The sequence below is a fragment of the Heptranchias perlo genome, unplaced genomic scaffold (assembly GCF_035084215.1).
Source record: "Heptranchias perlo isolate sHepPer1 unplaced genomic scaffold, sHepPer1.hap1 HAP1_SCAFFOLD_237, whole genome shotgun sequence".
NCBI lineage: Eukaryota > Metazoa > Chordata > Chondrichthyes > Hexanchiformes > Hexanchidae > Heptranchias > Heptranchias perlo.
Window position 1 is genome coordinate 189514 of NW_027139249.1, and position 21818 is coordinate 211331.

The window sequence follows — 21818 nt, forward strand, 5'->3', positions numbered from 1 at the left end:
CACAGCAAAAAATCGCATAGACCTCCTCAGGAGACTAACACGGGACGCAACCAACAGAGTACCCTTTGTCGTCCAGTACTTCCCCGGAGCGGAGAAACTACGCCATGTTCTCCGCAGCCTTCAACATGTCATCAATGAGGACAAACACCTCGCTATGGCCATCCCCACACCTCCACTACTCGCCTTTAAACAGCCACCCAACCTCAAACAGACCATCGTTCGCAGCAAACTACCCAGCTTTCAAGAGAACAGCGTCCACGACGCCACACAACCCTGCCACGGTAACCTCTGCAAGACATGCCAGATCATCGACACAGATACCACCATCACACGAGATGACACCACCCACCAGGTGCATGGTTCATACTCCTGTGACTCGGCCAACGTTGTCTACCTCATACGTTGCAGGAAAGGATGCCCCAGAGCATGGTACATTGGCGAGACCATGCAGACGCTGCGACAACGGATGAACGGACACCGCGCAACAATCGCCAAACAGGAGGGTTCCCTCCCAGTCGGGGAACACTTCAGCAGTCATGGACATTCATCCACCGACCTTCGGGTAAGCGTACTCCAAGGCGGCCTTCGAGACACACGACAACGCAAAATCATCGAGCAGAAATTGATAGCCAAGTTCCGCACCCATGAGGACGGCCTCAACCGGGATCTTGGGTTCATGTCACGCTACACGTTACCCCACCAGCGAACAAATGTTATCTGTTTTTAATATAATGGGTCATTTGCTGGCTCTCTCTGCCTTCCGGATGTTTCTGCCTCTCTCTGTGTTTTTTTTTTCTCTGTTTTTTTTTTCCCTGTTTGTTTTTTTGTTGAATGTGTATTCGGGGGTTCTGCAGATGACACCTCTCTGTCTGAACACGGTGATTGCCTTGGCAACGGGCAGTTGCAGGGGCAGTCTGTAAACACCATGTATTATTCAATATGTATAAATGCGTAGGCTTCAAGGAGATCTTGAAACATTTACCTGAGGAAGGAGAAAATCTCCGAAAGCTTGTGAATTTAAAATAAAATTGCTGGACTATAACTTGGTGTTGTAAAATTGTTTACAATTGTCAACCCCAGTCCATCACCGGCATCTCCACATCATGACTACCATCGACGTCATAAAACTAGTAAGGCCTGTTACCTTGTCGATTCTGAAGCGTTCTGTTCTAGAAAACTGTCGCAGATTCATTCTAGGAATTCATTACCTTTACCAACACCCCGGCCTGGGCTCTCAGTCATGACTGCAGAAGATGCTATCCATCCCACTAATTATCAAAACCCTTATAACTGCAACATTTCCATTGTGCTGTTCCTTCCCGCCAACCTCCGCCCCCATCAACCCACCCCCACCCCGGTTAATATACCATTTGAATCCATTACAATTCCTCTGTGTTACTCACTCACACCGTTCCCAGCTCAAAGCATTCCCAGCTCACTCCTTCCCCAGCTCACACCGTTCCCAGCTCACACCTTTCCCAGCTCACACCTTTCCCAGCTCACACCGTTCCCAGCTCACACCGTTCCCAGCTAACCTGTACCCAGATCACTCCATTCCCAGCACACTCCTTTCCCAGCTCACACCGTTCCCTGCTCACTCATTTCCCAGATCACTTCATTCCCAGCTCACTCCATTCCCAGCTAACCTGTACCGAGATCACTCCTTTCCCAGCTCACTCCTTTCCCATCTCACTCCTTTCCCAGCTCACTCCATTCCCAGCTCACTCCTTTCCCAGCTCACTCCATTCCCAGCTAACCCCTTCCCAGCTCACTCCATTCCCAGCTCACTCCATTCCCAGCTCACTCCTTTCCCAACACACTCCTTTCCCAGCTCACTCCATTCCCAGCTCACTCTTTTCCCAGCTCACCGTTCCCAGCTAACCCCTTCCCAGCTCACTTCATTCCCAGCTCACTCCATTCCCAGCTAACCTGTACCCAGATCACTCCTTTCCAAGCTCACACCGTTCCCAGCTCACTCCTTTCCCAGCTCACTCCTTAACCAGATCACACCGTTCCCAGCTCACTCCTTTCCAAGCTCACTCCATTCCCAGATCACACCGTTCCAAGCTCACTCCTTACCCAGCTCACTCCATTCCCAGCTCACTGCTTTCCCAGCTCACATCGTTCCCAGCTCACCGTTCCCAGCTCACTCCTTTCCCAGCTCACACCGTTCCCAGCTCGCTCCTTTCCTAGCTCGCTCCATTCCCAGCTCACTCCTTTCCCAGCTCACTCCTTTCCCAGCTAACACCATTCCCAACACACTCCTTTCCCACCTCACACCGTTCCCAGCTCACTCCTTTCCCAGATCACTCCTTTCCCAGCTCGCACCGTTCCCAACTCACTCCTTTCCCAGATCACTCTGTTCCCAGCTCACTCCTTTCCCAGCACACTCCTTTCCCAGCTCACACCGTTCCCAGCTCACTCCATTCCCAGCGAACCCCTCCCCAACTCACTCCATTTCCAGCTCACTCCTTTCCCAGCTCACTCCTTTCCCAGATCACTCTGTTCCCAGATCATTCTGTTCCCAGCTCACTCCTTTCCCAGCTCACTCCTTTCCCAGATCACTCTGTTCCCAGCTCACTCCTTGCCCAGCTCACTCCATTCCCAGCTAACTCTGTTCCAGCTAACTCTGTTCCAGCTAACCCCTTCCCATCTCGCTCCATTACCAGCTCACATCGTTCCCAGCTCACTTCATTCCCAGCTAACCCCTCCCCAACTCACTCCATTCCCAGCTAACTCTGTTCCAGCTAACCCCTTCCCATCTCGCTCCATTACCAGCTCACTCCTTTCCCAGCTCATTCCTTTCTCAGCGCACTCCGTTCCCAGCTAACCCCTCCCCAGCTCACTTCATTCCCAGCTAACCTGTTCCCAGATCACTCCATTCCCAACTCACTGCTTTCCCAGCTCAGTACATTCCCAGTTCCCTCTGGTCCCAGGTCGAATTATTCCCAGCTCCTTCCATTCCCAGTTCACTCAGACCTCAGCTCACTCAGTAACCAGCTCACTCACTTCCCAGCTCGATCAATTTCCAGCTCGTTCCGTTCCCAGCTCGCTCTGTTCCCATCTCGTTCGGTATCCATTTCACTCTGTACACATCTCGCTCCTTTTACCACTCTGACACTCGCTGCCAGAGGTCAACAGGACAGTGTATCTAACTCACTGTGACAACCAGTGCCAGAAGGGAAAGGACAGTGTATCCAAGACACTGTGACACCCGGTCTCTGAGGGGAAAGGACATTGTATCTAAAACATTCTGATAACCAGTCCCAAAGAGGGAAAGGACAGTGCATCTAACGCACTGTGACACCCGGTCCCAGAGGGGAAAAGGACAGTGTTTCTAAGACACTGTGACACCCGGTCCCAGAGGGGGAAAGGACAGTGTATCTAATGCACTGTGACACCCAGTCCCAGAGGGGGAAAGGACAGTGTATCTAATGCACTGTGACACCCAGTCCCAGAGGGGGAAAGGGCAGTGTATCTAATGCACTGTGACACCCAGTCCCAGAGGGGAACGGACAGTGTATCTAACACACTGTGGCACCCGGTCCCAGAGGGGGAAAGGACGGTGTATCTAAAACATTCTGATAACCAGTCGCAAAGGGGAAAGGACAGTGTATTTAACGCAGTGTGACATTCGGTCCTAGAGGGGGAAAGGACAGAGTATCTAACACACTGTGACACCCGGTCCTAGAGAAGGAAAGGACAATGTATCCAACACACCGTGACACCCGGTCCCAGAGGGGAAAGCACAGTGTATCTGACACACTGTGAAACCCGGTCCCAGAGGGGGAAAGGACACTGTATCTAACACACTGTGAGACCCGGTCCCAGAGGGGGAAAGGACAGTGTATCTAACACACTGTGACATCCGGTCCTAGAGAGGGAAAGGACAATGTATCTAACACACAGTGACACCCGGTCCCAGAGGGGAAACGACGGTGTATCTAACACACTGTGAAACCCGGCCCTATAGGGGGAAAGGACAGTGTATCTAACACACTGTGACGCCCGGCCCCAAAGGGGGAAAGGACAGTGTATCTAACACACTGTGACGCCCGGCCCCAAAGGGGGAAAGGACAGTGTATCTAACACACTGTGACACCCGCTGCCAGAGGGTAAAGGACTGTGTATCTAACACACTGTGGCACCCGGTCGCAAAGGGGGAAAGGACAGTGTACCTAACACACTGTGACACCCGGTCCCAGAGGGGAACGGACAATGTATTTAACGCAGTGTGATACCCGGTCCCAGAGGGGAAAGGACAGTGTATCTAACACACTGTGAGACCCGATCCCAGAGGGGGAAAGGACAGTGTCTCTAACGCACTGTGACACCCGGTCCTAGAGAGGGAAAGGACAGTGTATCTAACGCAGTGTGACACCCGGTCCGAGAGGGGAAAGGACAGTGCATCTAACACACTGTGACACCCCGTCCCAGAGGGGAAAGGACAGTGTATCTGACGCACTGTGACACCCGCCCCCAGAGGGGAAAGGACAGTGTATCTAACACCCTGTGAAATCCAGCCCTAGAGGGGGAAAGTACATTGTATCGAATACACTGTGACATCCGATCCCAGAGGGGGAAAGGACAGTGTATCTAATGCACTGTGAAACCCGACCCCAGAGGGGGAAGCACAGTGTATCTAACGCACTGTGACACCCAGTCCCAGAGGGGAACGGACAGTGTATCTAACACACTGTGACACCCACTGCCAGAGGTGAACAGGAGAGTGCATCTAACATACTGTGACACCCAGTCCCAGAAGGGAAAGGACAGTGTATCTAACATACTGTGGCACCCGGTCCCAGAGGGGGAAAGGACGGTGTATCTAAAACATTCTGCAACCAGTCGCAAAGGGGAAAGGACGGTGTATTTACGCAGTGTGACACCCGGTCCCAGAGAGGGAAAGAACCGAGTATGTAACACACTGTGACACCCGGTCCTAGAGAGGGAAAGGACAATGTATCTAACACACCGTGACACCCAGTCCCAGAGGGGAAACGATGGTGTATCTAACACACTGTGAAACCCGGCCCTATAGGGGGAAAGGACAGTGTATCTAAAATATTCTGACAACCAGTCGCAAAGGGGGAAAGGACAGTGTATCTAACGCACTGTGACACCCGGTCCCAGAGGGGAACGGACAATGTATTTAACGCAGTGTGATACCCGGTCCCAGAGGGGAAAGGACAGTGTATCTAACACACTGTGACACCCGGTCCTAGAGAGGGAAAGGACAGTGTATCTAACACACTGTGACACCCGGTCCCAGAGGGGAAAGGACAGTGTATCTAACACCCTGTGAAACCCGGCCCTAGAGGGGGAAAGTACAATGTATCGAACACACTGTGACATCCGATCCCAGAGGGGGAAAGGACAGTGTATCTAATGCACTGTGACACCCAATCCCAGAGGGGGAAAGGACAGTGTATCTAACACACTGTGACATCCGGTCCCAGAGGGGAACAGACAGTGTATCTAACAAACTGTGACATCCAGTCCCAGAGGGAAACAGACAGTGTATCTAACACACTGTGACACCCACTGCCAGAGGTGAAGAAGAGAGTGCATCAAACATACTGTGGCACCCAGTCCCAGAGGGGAAAGGACAGTGTATCTAACACACCGTGACACCCGGTCCCAGAGGGGGAAAGGACAGTGTATCTAACGCACTGTGACACCCGGTCCCAGAGGGGGAAACGACGGTGTATCTATCACACTGTGAAACCCGGCCCAAATGGGGGAAAGAACATAAGAACATAAGAAACAGGAGCAGGAGTAGGCCAATCGGCCCCTCGAGCGTGCTCCGCCATTCAATAAGATCATGGCTGATCTGATCCTAATCTCAAATCTAAATTCATGTCCAATTTCCTGCCCACTCCCCGTAACCCCTAATTCCTTTTACTTCTAGGAAACTGTCGATTTCTGTTTTAAATTTATTTAATGATGCAGCTTCCACAGCTTCCTGGGGCAGCAAATTCCACAGACCCACCACCCTCTGAGTGAAGAGGTTTCTCCTCATCTCAGTTTTGAAAGAACAGCCCCTTATTCTAAGATTATGCCCCCTAGTTCTAGTTTCACTCATCCTTGGGAACATCCTTACCGCATCCACCCGATCAAGCCCCTTCACAATCTTATATGTTTCAATGAGATCGCCTCTCATTCTTCTGAACTCCAATGAGTAGAGTCCCAATCTACTCAACCTCTCCTCATATGTCCGCCCCCTCATCCCCGGGATTAACCGAGTGAACCTTCTTTGTACTGCCTCGAGAGCAAGTAAGTCTTTTCTTAAGTATGGAGACCAAAACTGTATGCAGTATTCCAGGTGCGGTCTCACCAATACCTTATATAACTGCAGCAATACCTCCCTGTTTTTATATTCTATCCCCCGAGCAATAAAAGCCAACATTCCGTTGGCCTTCTTGATCACCTGCTGCACCTGCATACTAACTTTTTGATCTTCTTGCACTAGGACCCCCAGATCCCTTTGTACTATAGTACTTTCCAGTTTCTCGCCTTTAAGATAATAACTTGCTCTCTGATTTTTCCTGCCAAAGTGCATAACCTTACATTTTCCAATATTGTATTGCATCTGCCAAATCTCCGCCCACTCACCCAGCCTGTCTATATCCCCTTGTAGGTTTTTTATGTCCTCCTCACTCTCCACTTTCCCTCCCATCTTTGTATCATCTGCAAACTTTGATACGTTACATTCGGTCCCCTCCTCCAAATCGTTAATATAGATTGTAAAGAGTTGGGGACTCAGCACCGACCCCTGCCGAACACCACTGGCCACCAGTCCGAGAATGAACCATTTATCCCAACTCTCTGCTTCCTGTTAGATAACCAATCCTCCACCCATGCCAGAATATTACCCCCAATCCAGTGATTCTTTATCTTGAGCAATAATCTTTTATGTGGCACCTTGTCGAATGCCTTCTGGAAGTCCAAATACACTACGTCCACTGGTTCCCCTTTATCCACCCTGTACGTTATGTCCTCAAAGAACTCAAGCAAATTTGTCAGACATGACTTCCCCTTCGTAAAGCCATGCTGACTTTGTCCTATTAAATTATGTTTATCCAAATGTTCCGCTGCTGTCTCCTTAATAATAAATTCCAAAATTTTACCCACCACAGATGTTAGGCTGACTGGTCTATAATTTCCAGCCTTCTGCCTACTACCCTTTTTAAATAAGGGTGTTACATTAGCCGTTTTCCAATCTGCCGGGACCTATGCCGAGTCCAGAGAATTTTGGAAAATTATTACCAAAGCATCCACAATCCCAACTGCCACTTCCCTCAAGACCCTCGGATGTAAGCCATCAGGTCCAGGGGATTTATCTGCCTTGAGTCCCATTATTTTACTGAGTACCAATTCCTTAGTGATTTTAATCGTATTTAGCTCCTCCCCCACTAGAGCCCCCTGTTTGTCCAGTGTTGGGATATTCTTAGTGTCCTCTACCGTAAAGACTGAAACAAAATATTTGATCAGCATTTTTGCCATTTCCATGTTTCCCACCATTAATTTCCCGGTCTCATCCTCTAAGGGACCTACGTTTGCCTCAGCCACCCTTTTTCTTTTAATATAACTATAGAAATTCTTGCAATCTGTTTTTATATTTTTTGCTAATTTATTTTCATAATCTATCTTCCCTTTCTTAATCAATCCAAAGGACTGTGTATCTAACGCACTGTGAGACCCGGTCCTCGAGAGGGAAAGGACAGTGTATCTAATGCACTGTGACACCCGGTCCGAGAGAGGGAGAGGACAGTGTATCTAAAGCACTGTGAGACCCGGTCCCAGAGGGGGAGAGGACAGTGTATCTAAAGCACTGTGATACCTGGTCCTAGAGAGCGAAAGGACAATGGATCTAACACACTGTGACATCCAGTCCCAGAGGGGAACGGACAGTGTATCTAACACACTGTGACACCCGGCCCCAGAGGGGGAAAGGACACTGTATCTAACGCACTGTGACACGCGGTCCCAGAGGGTGAAAGGACAGTATATCTAATGCACTGTGAAACACAGTCCCATCGGGGGAAAGGACAGTGTCTCTAACACACTGTGACACCCAGCCCCAGAGGGGGAAAGGACACTGTATCTAATGCACTGTGACACTCGGTCCCAGAGGGGAAAGGACAGTGCATTTAACGCAGTGTGACACCCGGTCCCAGAGGGGGAAAGGACAGTGCATCGAACACACTGTGACACCAGGTCCTAGAGAGGGAAAGGACAGTGCATCTAACACAATGTGACACCCGCTGGCAGAGGTGAGCAGGAGAGTGTATCTAACACACTGTGACACCCAGTCCTAGAGAGGGAAAGGCCAGTGTATCTAACGCACTGTGAGACCCAGTCCCAGAGCGGAAAGTACAGTGTATCTAACACACTGTTACACCCGGTCCCAGAGGGGGAAAGGAGAGTGTATCTAACGCACTGTGAAACCCGGTCTCAGAGGGGGAAAGGACAGTGTATCTAACGCACTGTAAGACCCGGTCCTCGAGAGGGAAAGGACAGTGTATCTAATGCACTGTGACACCCGGTCCGAGAGAGGGAGAGGACAGTGTATCCAAAGCACTGTGAGACCCGGTCCCAGAGGGGGAGAGGACAGTGTATCTAAAGCACTGTGATACCCGGTCCCAGAGGGGGAAAGGACAATGGATCTAACACACTGTGACATCCAGTCCCAGAAGGGAACGGACAATGAATCGAACACACTCTGACACCCGGTCCTCGAGAGGGAAAGGACAGTGTATCTAACGCGCTGTGACACCCTGTCCGAGAGAGGGAAAGGACTGTGCAACTAACACACTGTGACACCCGGCCCCAGAGGGGGAATGGACAGTGTATCTAACGCACTGTGACACCCAGTCCCAGAGGGGAACAGACAGTGTATCTAACACACTGTGACACCCGGTCCCAGAGGGGGAAAGGACAGTGTATCTAACACACTGTGACACCCGGTCCCAGAGGGGGAAAGGACATTGTATCTAACACACTGTGACAACCAGTCCCAGAGCGGAAAGGACAGTGTATCTAATACACTGTGGGACCCGGCCCCAGAGGGGGAAAGGACAGTGTATCTAACGCACTGTGAGACCCGGTCCCAGAGCGGAAAGGACAGTGTATCTAACACACTGTGACACCCGGTCCCAGAGGGGGAAAGGACAGTGTATCTAACACACTGTGACACCCGGTCCCAGAGGGGGAAAGCACGGTGTATCTAAAACATTCTGACAACCAGTCGCAAAAGGGGAAAGGACAGTGTATCTAACACACTGTGACACCCGGTTCTAGAGACGGAAAGGACAGTGCACCTAACACACTGTGACAACCGGTCGCAGAGCGGAAATGACAGTGTATCTAACGCATGTGTCACCCAGACCTAGACAGGGAAAGGACAGTGTATCTAACACACTGTGAGTCCCGGTGCCAGAAGGGAAAGGACAGTGTATCGAATACACAGTGAGACCCGGTGCCAGAGGGGAAAGGACAGTGTATTTAACACACTGTAACACCCAGTCACAAAAGGGGGAAAGGACAGTGTATCTAACGCACAGTGACACCCGCTGGCAGAGGTGAGCAGGAAAGTGTATCGAACGCACTGTGAAACCCAGCCCATAGGGGGAAAGGACGGTGTATCGAACGCACTGTGAGAGCCGGTCCCAGAGGGGGAAAGGGCAGTGTATCTCATGCACTGTGACATCAGGTCCCAGAGGTGAAAGGACAATGTATCTAATACACTGTGACACCTGCTGCCAGAGGTGAACAGGAGAGTGTATCTAACATACCGTTACACCCAGTCCCAGAGGGGACAGGACAGTGTATCTAACACACTGTGGCACCCGGTCCTGGAGAGGGAAAGGACGGTGTATCTAACGCACTGTGAGACCCAGTCCCAGAGGTGAAAGGACAGTGTATCCAATGCACTGTGACACCCAGTCCCAGAGGGGGAAAGGACGGTGTATCTAACGCACTGTGACACCTGGTCCCAGAGGGGGAAAGGACAGTGTTTCTAACGCACTGTGACACCCGGTCCCAGAGGGGGAAAGGACAGTGTATCGAACACAATGTGAGACCCGGTCCCAGAGGGGGAAAGGACAGTGTATCTAACGCACTGTAACACCCGGTCCTAGAGAGGGAAAGGGCAGTGTATCTCATGCACCATGACACCCGGTCCCAGAGCGGGAAAGGACAGTGTATCTAACGCACTGTGACACCCGGTCCCAGAGGGGAAAAGGACAGTGTATCTAACACACTGTGAGACCCGGTCCCAGAGGGGGAAAGGACAGTGTATCTAACGCACTGTGACTTCCAGCCCCAGTGGGGGAAAGGACATTGTATCGAACACACTGTGACACCCCGTCCCAGTGGGAGAAAAGACAGTGTATCGAACACACTGTCACCCGGTCCCAGAGGGGGAAAGGACAGTGTATCTCACACACTGTGACACCCGGTCCCAGAGGGGAAATGACAGTGTATCTTACTCACTGTGACACCCGGTCCAAGAGAGGGAAACGATAGTGTCTCTAACGCACCCTGACACCCGGTTCTATAAAGGGAAAGGACAGTGTATCTAACACACTGTGAGTCCCGGTGCCAGAAGGGAAAGGACAGTATATCCAACGCACTGTGAGACTCGGTCCCAGAGGGGGAAAGGACAGTGTATCTAACACACTGTGAGACCCGGTGCCTGAGGGGAAAGGACAGTGTATTTAACACACTGTTACACCCAGTCCCAAAGGGGGAAAGGACAGTGTATCTAACGCACAGTGACACCCGCTGGCAGAGGTGAGCAGGAAAGTGTATCTAAAGCACTGTGAAACCCAGCCCATAGGGGGAAAGTACAGTGAATCTGACGCACTGTGAGACCCGGTCCAAGAGAGGGAAAGGACAGTGTATCTAACGCACTGTGAAACCCAGCCCATAGGGGGAAAGGACAGTGAATCTGACGCACTGTGACACCCGGTCCAAGAGAGGGAAAGGACAGTGTATCTAATGCACAGTGACAGCCAGTCCCAGATGGGGAAAGGACGGTGTATCTAACGCACTGTGAGAGCCGGTCCCAGAGGGGGAAAGGGCAGTGTATCTCATGCACTGTGACATCAGGTCCCAGAGGTGAAAGGACAATGTATCTTACACACTGTGACACCCGCTGCCAGAGGTGAACAGGAGAGTGTATCTAACATACCGTTACACCCAGTCCCAGAGGGGAGAGGACAGTGTATCTAACACACTGTGGCACCCGGTCCTGGAGAGGGAAAGGACGGTGTATCTAACGCACTGTGAGACCCAGTCCCAGAGGTGAAAGGACAGTGTATCCAACGCACTGTGACACCCAGTCCCAGAGGGGGAAAGGACAGTGTTTCTAACGCACTGTTGCACCCGGTCCCAGAGGGGGAAAGGACAGTGTATCAACACACTGTGAGACCCGGACCCAGAGGGGGAAAGGACAGTGTATCTAACGCACAGTGAGACCCGGTCCTAGAGAGGGAAAGGACAGTGTATCTAACACACTGTGACACCCGGTCCCAGAGGGGGAAAGGACAGTGTATCTAACGCACTGTGACACCCGCCCGCAGAGAGGAATGGACAGTGTATCTCACGCATTGTGACACCGGTCCCATAGGGGGAAAGGACAGTGTATCCATCACAATGTGACACCCGGTCCCAGAGGGGGAAACGACAGTGTATCTAATGCACTGTGTCACCCAGTCCCAGAGGGGGAAAGGACAGTGGATCTAACACACTGTGACACCCGGTCCCAGAGGGGGAAAGGACACTGTATCTGACGCACTGTGTCACCCAGTCCCAGAGGGGGAAAGGACAGTGGATCTAACACACTGTGACACCCGGTCCCAGAGCGGGAAAGGGCAGTGTATCTCATGCACTGTGACACCCGGTCCCAGAGCGGGAAAGGACAGTGTATCTAACGCACTGTGACAACCAGTCCCAGAGGGGAAAAGGACAGTGTATCTAACACACTGTGAGACCCGGTCCCAGAGGGTGAAAGGACAGTGTCTCTAACGCACTGTGACACCCAGTCCCAGTGGGGGAAAGGACATTGTATCCAACACACTGTGACACCCGGTCCCAGTGGGGGAAAAGACAGTGTACCGAACACACTGTCACCCGGTCCCAGAGGGGGAAAGGACAGTGTATCTCACACACTGTGACACCCGGTCCCAGAGGGGAAAGGACAGTGTATCTTACTCACTGTGACACCCGGTCCCATTGGGGGAAAGGACAGTGTATCTGACGCACTGTGACACCCGGTCCCAGTGGGGGAAAGGACAGTGTATTTAACACACTTTGAGACCCGGTCTCAAAGGGGGAAAGGACAGTGTATCTAACGCACTGTGAGACCCGGTCCCAGAGGGGGAAAGGACAGTGCATCTAACGCATTGAGACCCGGTCCCAGAGGGGGCAAGGACAGTGTATCTAACGCATTGTGTCACCCGTTCCTCGAGTGGGAAAGGACAGTGAATCTAACGCACTATGACACCCGCTCCCAGAGGGGAATGGACAGTGTATCCATCACAATGTGACACCCGGTCCCAGAAGGGGAAACGACAGTGTATCTGACACACTGTGAGACCCGGTCCCAGAGGGGGAAAGGACAGTGTATCTAACGCACTGTGACACCCGGTCCCAGAGGGGGAAAGGACAGTGTATCTAACGCACTGTGACACCCAGTCCCAGAGAGGGAAAGGAGAGTGTATCTAACACACTGTGACACCCGGTCCCAGAGGGCGAAAGGACAGTGTATCTAATACACTCTGACACCCGGTCCCAGAAGGGGAAAGGACAGTGTATCTAACGCACTGTGAGACCCGGTCCTCGAGGGGGAAAGGACAGTGTATGTAACGCATTGAGAGACCCGGTCCCAGAGGGGGAAAGGACAGTGTATCTAACGCACTATGACACCCGCTCCCAGGGGGGAATGGAAAGTGTATCTAACGCACTGTGACACCGGTCCCAGAGGGGGAAAGGACAGTGTATCCATCACAATGTGACACCCGGTCCCAGAGGGGGAAACGACAGTGTATCTAACGCACTGTGACACCCGGTCCCAGAGGGGGAAAGGAGAGTGTATCTAACACACTGTGACACCCGGTCCCAGAGAGCGAAAGGACAGTGTATCTAACGCACTGTGACACCCGGTCCCAGAGGGGGAAAGGACAGTGTATCTAACACACTGTGACACCCGGTCCCAGAGAGCGAAAGGACAGTGTATCTAACACACTGTGACACCCGGTCCCAGAGGGCGAAAGGACAGTGTATCTAATACACTCTGACATCCGGTCCCAGAAGGGGAAAGGACAGTGTATCTAACGCACTGTGAGACCCGGTCCCAGAGGGGGAAAGGACAGTGTATGTAACGCATTGAGAGACCCGGTCCCAGAGGGGGAAAGGACAGTGTATCTAACACACTGTGACAACCGGTCCCAGAGGGGAAAAGGACAGTGTACCTAACACACTGTGACACCCGGTCCCAGAGGGGGAAAGGAGAGTGTATCTAACACACTGTGACACCCGGTCCCAGAGAGCGAAAGGATTCAATTTGTGGCGTCCTGTTAGTATTTTGGTTCTGATCTCTCCTGGTAGGTTGCGGGCAACCCATAATATTCAACCGGATTGTGGGCGGTGAAGACTCCCGGACGAGAGCGTGGCCCTGGCTGGCCAGCATTCACTTGGACAAAAGGCATATTTGCGGAGGGTCCCTCATTACTAACAACTGGGTTTTAACTGCTGCTCACTGCGTCTTCGAGTAAGTCACTCATATTGGAAGCAGCGTTTAATCAATGCGTTAGAATGTTGCTGCTGCACAGAGAAACTAATTGTGGGCCCGTCTAATGTCAAATGTACGGCTCATAGAATGATTTAGTTCCTCCCTTTCGTCTTTCTCCACAGTTACCCCACACAGCATGAAAGGCCGCGGCTTCATCCCTGGCCTGTGCTGAGTTTCCCGATCTCACCCGATGTGGGACTGAGCCTATAATTCAACAACAGTTGACCGTTGTGGGAAATGGAGGATATGTCAAAATACTGCATTCTGGGAGAGAGGGTCTTCGGTTTTGAAGCCTGAAGCTCCTTGTATAAGCAGATTTACTCTGTATCTTACCCATGCTGTACCTGCCCTGGGAGTGTTTGATGGGACAGTGTACAGAGAGCTTTACTCTGTATCTAACCCTGTACCTGCCCTGGGAGTGTTTGATGGGACAGTGTAGAGGGAGCTTTCCTCTGCATCTAACCCTGTATCTGCCCTGGGAGTGTTTGATGGGACAGTGTAGAGGGAGCTTTACTCTGTATCTAACCCTATACCTGCCCTGGGCGTGTTTAATGGGACAGTGTCAAAGGAGCTTTACTCTGTATCTAACGTGTGCTGTACCTGCCCTGAGTGTTTGACGGGTCGGTGTAGAGGGAGCTTTCCTCTGTATCTAACCCGCGCTGTACTTGCCCTGGGAGTGTTTGATGGGACAGTGTAGAGGGAGCTTTACTCTGTATCTAACCCTGTACCTGCCCTGGGAGTGTTTGATGGGACAGTGTAGAGGGAGCTTTACTCTGTATCTAACCCTGTACCTGCCCTGGGAGTGTTTGATGGGACAGTGTAGAGGGAGCTTTACTCTGTATCTAACCCTGTACCTGACCCTGGGAGCGTTTGATGGGACAGTGTAGAGGGAGCTTTACTCTGTATCTAACCCTGTACCTGCCCTGGGAGTGTTTGACGGGACAGTGTAGAGGGAGCTTTACTCTGTATCTAACCCTGTACCTGCCCTGGGAGTGTTTGATGGGACACTGTAGAGGGAGCTTTACTCTGTATCTAACCCATGCTATACCTGCCTCAAGAAATGCCGAGGCTGTTGTCCCAGCCTGTGCTGTATCCAACTCATGCTTTACCTGCCCTGGGAGTGTTATTGCCAGGACTTACCTTGATAAACAGAGAAAGAAAATCTCACTCACCTCAAAGAAACTGACATGTTTCTTCCATTGTGCAGAAGGATGAAATTGCAATACGACGTCTTCTTAGGAAGGCATCAGCAGGGAGGTGTCAATCTGAAAGAAGTGGTAATGAAAATCTTAAGAATCTCCCGTCATGAAAATTACGTCAATCGCCTGGAAGGCAATGACATCGCGTTGATCCGACTTGATGGGAGAATCGAGTTCAACACCCACATCATGCCCATCTGCCTACCGAGCTCCAACTTCCAGTTCCCCTGCGGATCCAGCTGTTGGGTGGCCGGGTGGGGAAACACAGAGGAGGGCAGTAAGTAGTCTCGGCTCATTTCCTCTGGCAATATGTGGCTTAGTCAGTTAGACACACTGTCTTTCCCCCTCTGGGACCGGGTGTCACAGTGCGTTAGATGCACTGTCCTTTCCCCCTCTTGGACCAGGTGTCACAGTGTGTTAAATACACTGGGCGCTAAATTGGGCCGTGTAGCGCCCTTTGTTTTGGCACTACACGGTCTCTCCGACATCCAAGATGGCGTCTTGGAGGCACACGACGTGCACCAAACGCCATCTTGGTATAGAAGTTGGAGCAGGTAACGAACGCTGGAATCGTGTAAAGTAGGGAGAAAATGGCTTCAATCAGTGTACAACGCTGATTTAAAGTGATAGACACCATTTTGGGACTTAATGGTCAACTCAACGCACAGCCTTAACCCCCACCATCTGAATGTGTCTTCGAGTGCCTAGAGGACCCCCCACCGGTGCTATTTAAAGGGACCATGCAGGATTTACAGGTTGTGGCTGGATTATTGCTTTTGGCTGTCGAGACATTTGTAACTGTTTTTGGAGGCATTCTATACTTGAATACCAGGACTAGGGGCATAGCCTAGCATTTTGAACTAGGACGTGCAGGAGTGAAGTTAGGAAATGCTTCTACATGCAAAGGTTGGGAGAAGTTTGGGAAGCTCTTCTGCAAACTGCAGTTGATGATAGCTCAATTGTGAATTCTAAATCTGAGATTGATAGATTTCTATGAACCAAGGGTATTAAGGGATATGGGGCTGAGGCGGAAATATGGAATTAGGTCACAGGTCCACCATGATCTCATTGAATGGCAGAACAGGCTCGAGGGGCTGAATGCCACTGCCACTTGCTGCCTACTGATATGCGCTACCTTCTCCTGTAAGAAAGCGGGACTTGTGTCTGGTTGATGTGCCTGTCATGTATGAATAGCTGCCAGTTTGTGTGGCCTGTGAGTTGTGGGTCGGCAGCTTGCAACAGTGGTAATGTGTCACCACCATCTCTCTCGACACCTCTACTGTCTCTCATTTGTCACATTGCTTGTCCGAGATCCAGTGCTGGATGAGCAAAAATTTCCTCCAACTAATATTGGGAGGACCAAAGCCATTGTCTTTGGTCCTCGCTGCAAACTCCGTTCCCTAGCAACCGACTCCATCCCTGTCCATGGCCATTGTCTGAGGCTGAACCAGACCATTCGCACCCTTGGTCCTATTTGACCCTGAGATGAGCTTCCAACCACGTATGTGCTCTATCACAAAGACCGCCTACTTCCACCTCCATAACATTGTCCGTCTCCACCCCTGCCTTAGCTCATCTGCTGCTGAAACCCTCATCCATGCCTTTGTTATCTCTAGACTGGACTATTCCAATGCTCCGCTGGCTGGCCTCCCATCTTCCACCCTTCAAAAACTTGAGCTCATCCAAAACTGAATAGCTACCAGTGTGTGTGGCCTGTGCAGGGACTACAGGGAGGATGAGCAAACTGGCCACAGCACCGTGGTTCAGGGGGCCATTCAAGTGGGGGGAGTAAAAAGGACGTAATTGCTCTGGAGAGAGTGCAGAGAAGATTTACAAGAATGTTGCCAGGGCTTGAAAATTGCAGCCACGAGGAAAGATTGGATAGGCTGGGGTTGTTTTCCTTGGAGCAGAGGAGGTTGAGGGGAGACTTGATTGAAACATAGAAAATAGGAGCGAGAGTAGGCCTACGGCCCTTCGGGCCTGCTCCACCATTCAAAATGATCATGGCTGATTGTCTAACTCAGTACCCGGTTCCCGCTTTTTCCCCATATCCCTTGATCCCTTTAGCATTAAGAAATATATAATCTCCTTCTTGAATACATCTATTGACTTGGCCTCCACTGCCTTCTGTGGTAGAGAATTCCACAGGTTCACCACACTCTGAGTGAAGAATTTTGAGGTGCACAAAATTATGAGGGACCTAGATAGAGTAGACAGGAAGTACCCGTTTCCCCTAGCGGAGAGTTCAAGAACTAGAGGACATAGATTTAAGCTGATTGGCAGAAGGATTAGAGGGGACATAAGGAAAAACTTTTTTACCCAGAGGGTGGTGAGTGTATGGAATTCACTGCCCGAATTGGTGGTAGAGGCAAGGACCCTCAACTCTTTTAAAAAGTACCTGGACCTGCACCTAAATTGCTGTAAGCTGCAGGGCTACGGACCGGGTGCTGGAAGGTGGGATTAGAATGGGCACCTGGTTGTTCTTTGAGCCGGCGCGGACATGATTGGCCGAATGGCCCCCTTCTGTGCTGTATCTCTTCTATGGTTCTGTGTCGGGTAAAATATAAATCAGGAAATAAGGGGGGCTTGTAAAAAAGGTAACGCAATAATCAATTTTCACATAGATTGGACAAATCAAATTGGCAAAAATAGCCCTGAGGACAAGTTCATAGAGTGTATAAGGGACTGTTTCTTAGACCAATACGTCAGGGAACCAACCAGAGAACAGGCCATTTTGGGTCTGCTAATGGGTAACGAAACAAGATTAATTAATGATCTCAAAGTAAAGGATCCCTTGGGAAGCAGTGCTCATAACATGATAGAATTTCACATCCAGTTTGAGAGCGAGGATCTTGGGTCTGAAACTACTGTATTAAACTTAACTAAGGGCAATTATTCAGGAATGAGGGCGGAATTGGCCAAAGTGGACTGGGTAAACAGATTTGTGGTATAATGGTGGATAAGCAGTGGCAAACATTTAAAAAGATATTTTATGATTCGCAACAAAAATATATCCCTATGAGGAGGAAAGACTCCACAAAAACGCTGAACCGACCATGGCTAACCATGGAAGTAAAGGATAGTATCAGGTTAAAAGAAAAAGCATACAACATGGCAAAGATTACTGGTAAGCCCGAAGATTGGGAAAACTTTAAAAACCAGCAAAGGATGACTAAAAGTTTCAACAGGTTGGGTCTGTACTCACTGGAGTTTAGAAGAATGAGAGGAGATCTTATTGAAAGATATAAGATTCTGAGGGGACTCGATAGGGTCGATGCTGAGAGAATGTTACCCCTCATGGGGGAATCTAAAACTGGAGGACATAGTCTCAATAAGGGGTCGCCCGTTTAAGACGGAAATGAGGAGGAATTTCTTCTCCCAGAGGGTCGTGAATCTTTGGAATTCTTTACCCCAAAAAGCTGTGGAGGCCGAGTCATTGAATACATTCAAGGATGAGTTAGACTAATTTTTGATCAGCAAGGGAGTCAATGGATATGGGGAAAAGGCGGGAAAGTGGAGTTGAGGTAAAAATCAGATCAGCCATGATCTCACCAAATGGCGGAGCAGGCTCGAGGGGCCGAATGGCCTACTCCTGCTCCTATCTCTTATGGTCTTATAACTCTGCTACCCGTATCCTAACTGGCACCAAGTCCTGTTCTCCCATCACCCCTGTGCTCGCCCTGATTTTAAAATTCTCATCCTTGTTTTCAAATCCCTCCATGGCCTTGCCCCTGCCTATCTCTGTAGCCTCCTCCAGCCCCAACAACCCTCCGAGATCTCTGCGCACCTCCAATTCTGGCCTCTTGCGCATCCCCGATTTTAATCGCTCCACCATTGGCGGCCATGTCTTCAGCTGCCTAATCTCTGGAATTCCCTCCGTAAACCTCTCTGCCTCTCTCTCCTCCTTTAAGACCCTCCTTAAAACCTATTTCTTTGACCAAGCTTTTGGTCACCTGTCCTAATACCTCCTTATGTGGCTCGGGGTCATATTTTGTTTGATAACGCTCTTGCGAAGTGTCTTGGGACGTTTTGCCACATTATAGGCGCTATGTAAATAAAAGTTGTTGTTGTTGTTGGGATGTGTTGTCAGTGCGTTAGATACACTGTCCTTTCCCCCTCTGGGACCGGGTCTCACAGTGTGTTAGATACACTGTCCTTTCCTCCTCTGGGACCGGGTGTCACGGTGTGTTAGATACACTGTCCTTTTCCCCTCTGGGACCGGGTCTCACAGTGCGTTAGATACACTGTCCTTTCCCCCTCTGGGACCGGGTCTCACAGTGCGTTAGATACACTGTCCTTTCCCCCTCTGGGACCGGGACTCACAGTGTGTTAGATACAGTGTCTTTTCCCTCTCTGGGACCAGGTCTCACAGTGCGTTAGATACACTATGCTTTCCCCGTCTGACCCCGGGTCTCAGTGCGTCAGACACACTGTCTTTTCCCTCTCTGGGACCGGGTCTCACAGTGTGTTAGATACAGTGTCTTTTCCCTCTCTGGGACCGGGTCTCACAGTGCTTTGGATACACTGTCCTTTCCCCCTCTGGGACCAGGTGTCACAGTGCGTGAGATACACTGTCCTTTTCCCCTCTGGGACCGGGTCTCACAGTGCATTAGATACACTGTCCTTTCCCCCTCTGGGACCGGGTCTCACAGTGCGTTAGATACACTGTCCTTTCCCCCTCTGGGACCGGGACTCACAGTGTGTTAGATACAGTGTCTTTTCCCTCTCTGGGACCAGGTCTCACAGTGCGTTAGATACACTGTCCTTTCTCCCTCTGGGACCGGGTCTCACAGTGCGTTAGATACACTGTCCTTTCCCCCTCTGGGACCGGGACTCACTGTGTGTTAGATACAGTGTCTTTTCCCTCTCTGGAACCAGGTCTCACAGTGCGTTAGATACACTATGCTTTCCCCGTCTGGGACCGGGTCTCAGTGCGTTAGACACACTGTCTTTTCCCTCTCTGGGACCGGGTCTCACAGTGTGTTTGATACAGTGTCTTTTCCCTCTCTGGGACCGGGTCTCACAGTGCTTTAGATACACTGTCCTTTCCCCCTCTGGGACCAGGTGTCACAGTGCGTTAGATACATTGTCCTTTCCCCCTCTGGGTCCGGGTCTCACAGTGCGTTAGATGCACTGTCCTTTCCCCCTCTGGGACCGGGTCTCACAGTGTGTTAAATACACTGTCCTTTCCCCCTCTGGGACCGGGTCTCACAGTGCGTTAGATACACTGTCCTTTCCCCCTCTGGGACCGGGTCTCACAGTGTGTTAGATACACTGTCCTATCCCCCTCTGGGACCGGGTGTCACAGTGTGTTAGATACATGGTCCTTTCCCCTCTGTCATGGTATCACAGTGTGTTAGATACACTGTCCTTTCCCCTCTGTCCGGGTGTCACAGTGCGTTATATACACCGTCCTTTTACCTCTGTCCGGGTGTCATAGTGCGTTAGACGCACTGTCCTTTCCACTCTGGGACCCCTTGTAAATACTTACATCGTCCCAAGGACTTGCTGCAGATACTGATACACTCCCCCTGCAAAAATTGACACTCTCGGAACTCCCTGTAAATACTGACACACTCCCGGGGACACCCTGTAAATACTGACACACTTCCGGGGACCCCTTGTAAATACTGACACACTCCCAGGGACCCCCTGTAAATACTGACACACTCCCAGGGACACCCTGCAAATACTGACACACTCCCGGGGACCCCCTGTAAATACTGACACACTCCCGGGGACCCCATGTAAATACTGACACACTCCCGGGGACCCCCTGTAAATACTGACACACTCCCGGGGACACCCTGTAAATACTGACACACTCCCGGGGACACCCTGTAAATACTGACACAATCCTGGGTACCCCCTGTAAATACTGACACACTCCCGGGGACTCTCTGTAAATACTGACACACTCCCGGGGACCTCTTGTGAATACTGACACTCTCCCGGGGATCTCCTGTAAATACTGACACTCTCCCGGGGACTCTCTGTAAATACTGACACAATCCCGGGGACCTCTTGTAAATACTGACACACTCCCGGGGACCTCTTGTAAATACTGACACACTCCCGGGGACCTCCTGTAAATACTGACACACTCCTGGGAAATCCCTGTAAATACTGACGCATTCTTGGGACGCCATGTAAATACTGACACACTCCCAGGAACCCCGTGTAAGCACTGACACACTCCCAGGGATCATCGAGTCTGTTCCACCATTTGATCTGATCATGGTCGATCTGTACATAGGATCAGGAGGCCATTCATCCCCTCAAGCCTGTTCTGCCATTAAATGAGATCATTGCCGATCTGTACCACAACTCCATGAACCTGCCTTTACTCCGTGTCCCTTGATACCCAACAAGGATCAAAGTGGTGAGTCAGCAGTTAGAACTGAGCACGTTGATGGGGTGTTACCAGAACCTGTTAAAGGTCCCGATGTTATGGGGGGCTTATTTGGGTGTCCTATTTGCGATCTCAGTGACTCCCAAATGATGACGGTTTTAATTCTCGAAGTTCCCTTTTTTCAGTCAGCCTCATTTCACCAGGAACACTCCAAGAGGTGGAGGTGGCCCTGATCGGGCACAGGACGTGTAACCGGCTGTACCAAGCTGGAATGACCATTGGCTCCAGCAAGATCAACATCATCAACTCGATGCTGTGTGCCGGCGTCCCAGAGGGCAAGAAGGGCACCTGTGAGGTGAGATGAGGGCGAGGGTGGAGGGGGGGAAAGTGTGGACAGAATCGATCCTTCAACGGGACTCACCAAGGCCTCAGAGAGGCCAGGAGGGAATCGGAAACTGGAAGGGGCGCT

At 50.9% G+C, this 21818-nt stretch overlaps 1 protein-coding gene across 1 annotated transcript in view; it reads left to right on the forward strand.

Moving 5' to 3' along the window:
- LOC137310262 (serine protease 33-like) overlaps positions 1–21818 on the forward strand; it is a 41278-nt gene that overhangs the window by 18132 nt on the left and 1328 nt on the right. Inside the window, exons 3-5 of the mRNA XM_067978160.1 lie at positions 13615–13777; positions 15006–15274; positions 21535–21704. Of these exons, the coding sequence (XP_067834261.1) occupies positions 13615–13777; positions 15006–15274; positions 21535–21704 (602 nt within the window). The remainder of the gene's footprint in view (positions 1–13614; positions 13778–15005; positions 15275–21534; positions 21705–21818) is intronic.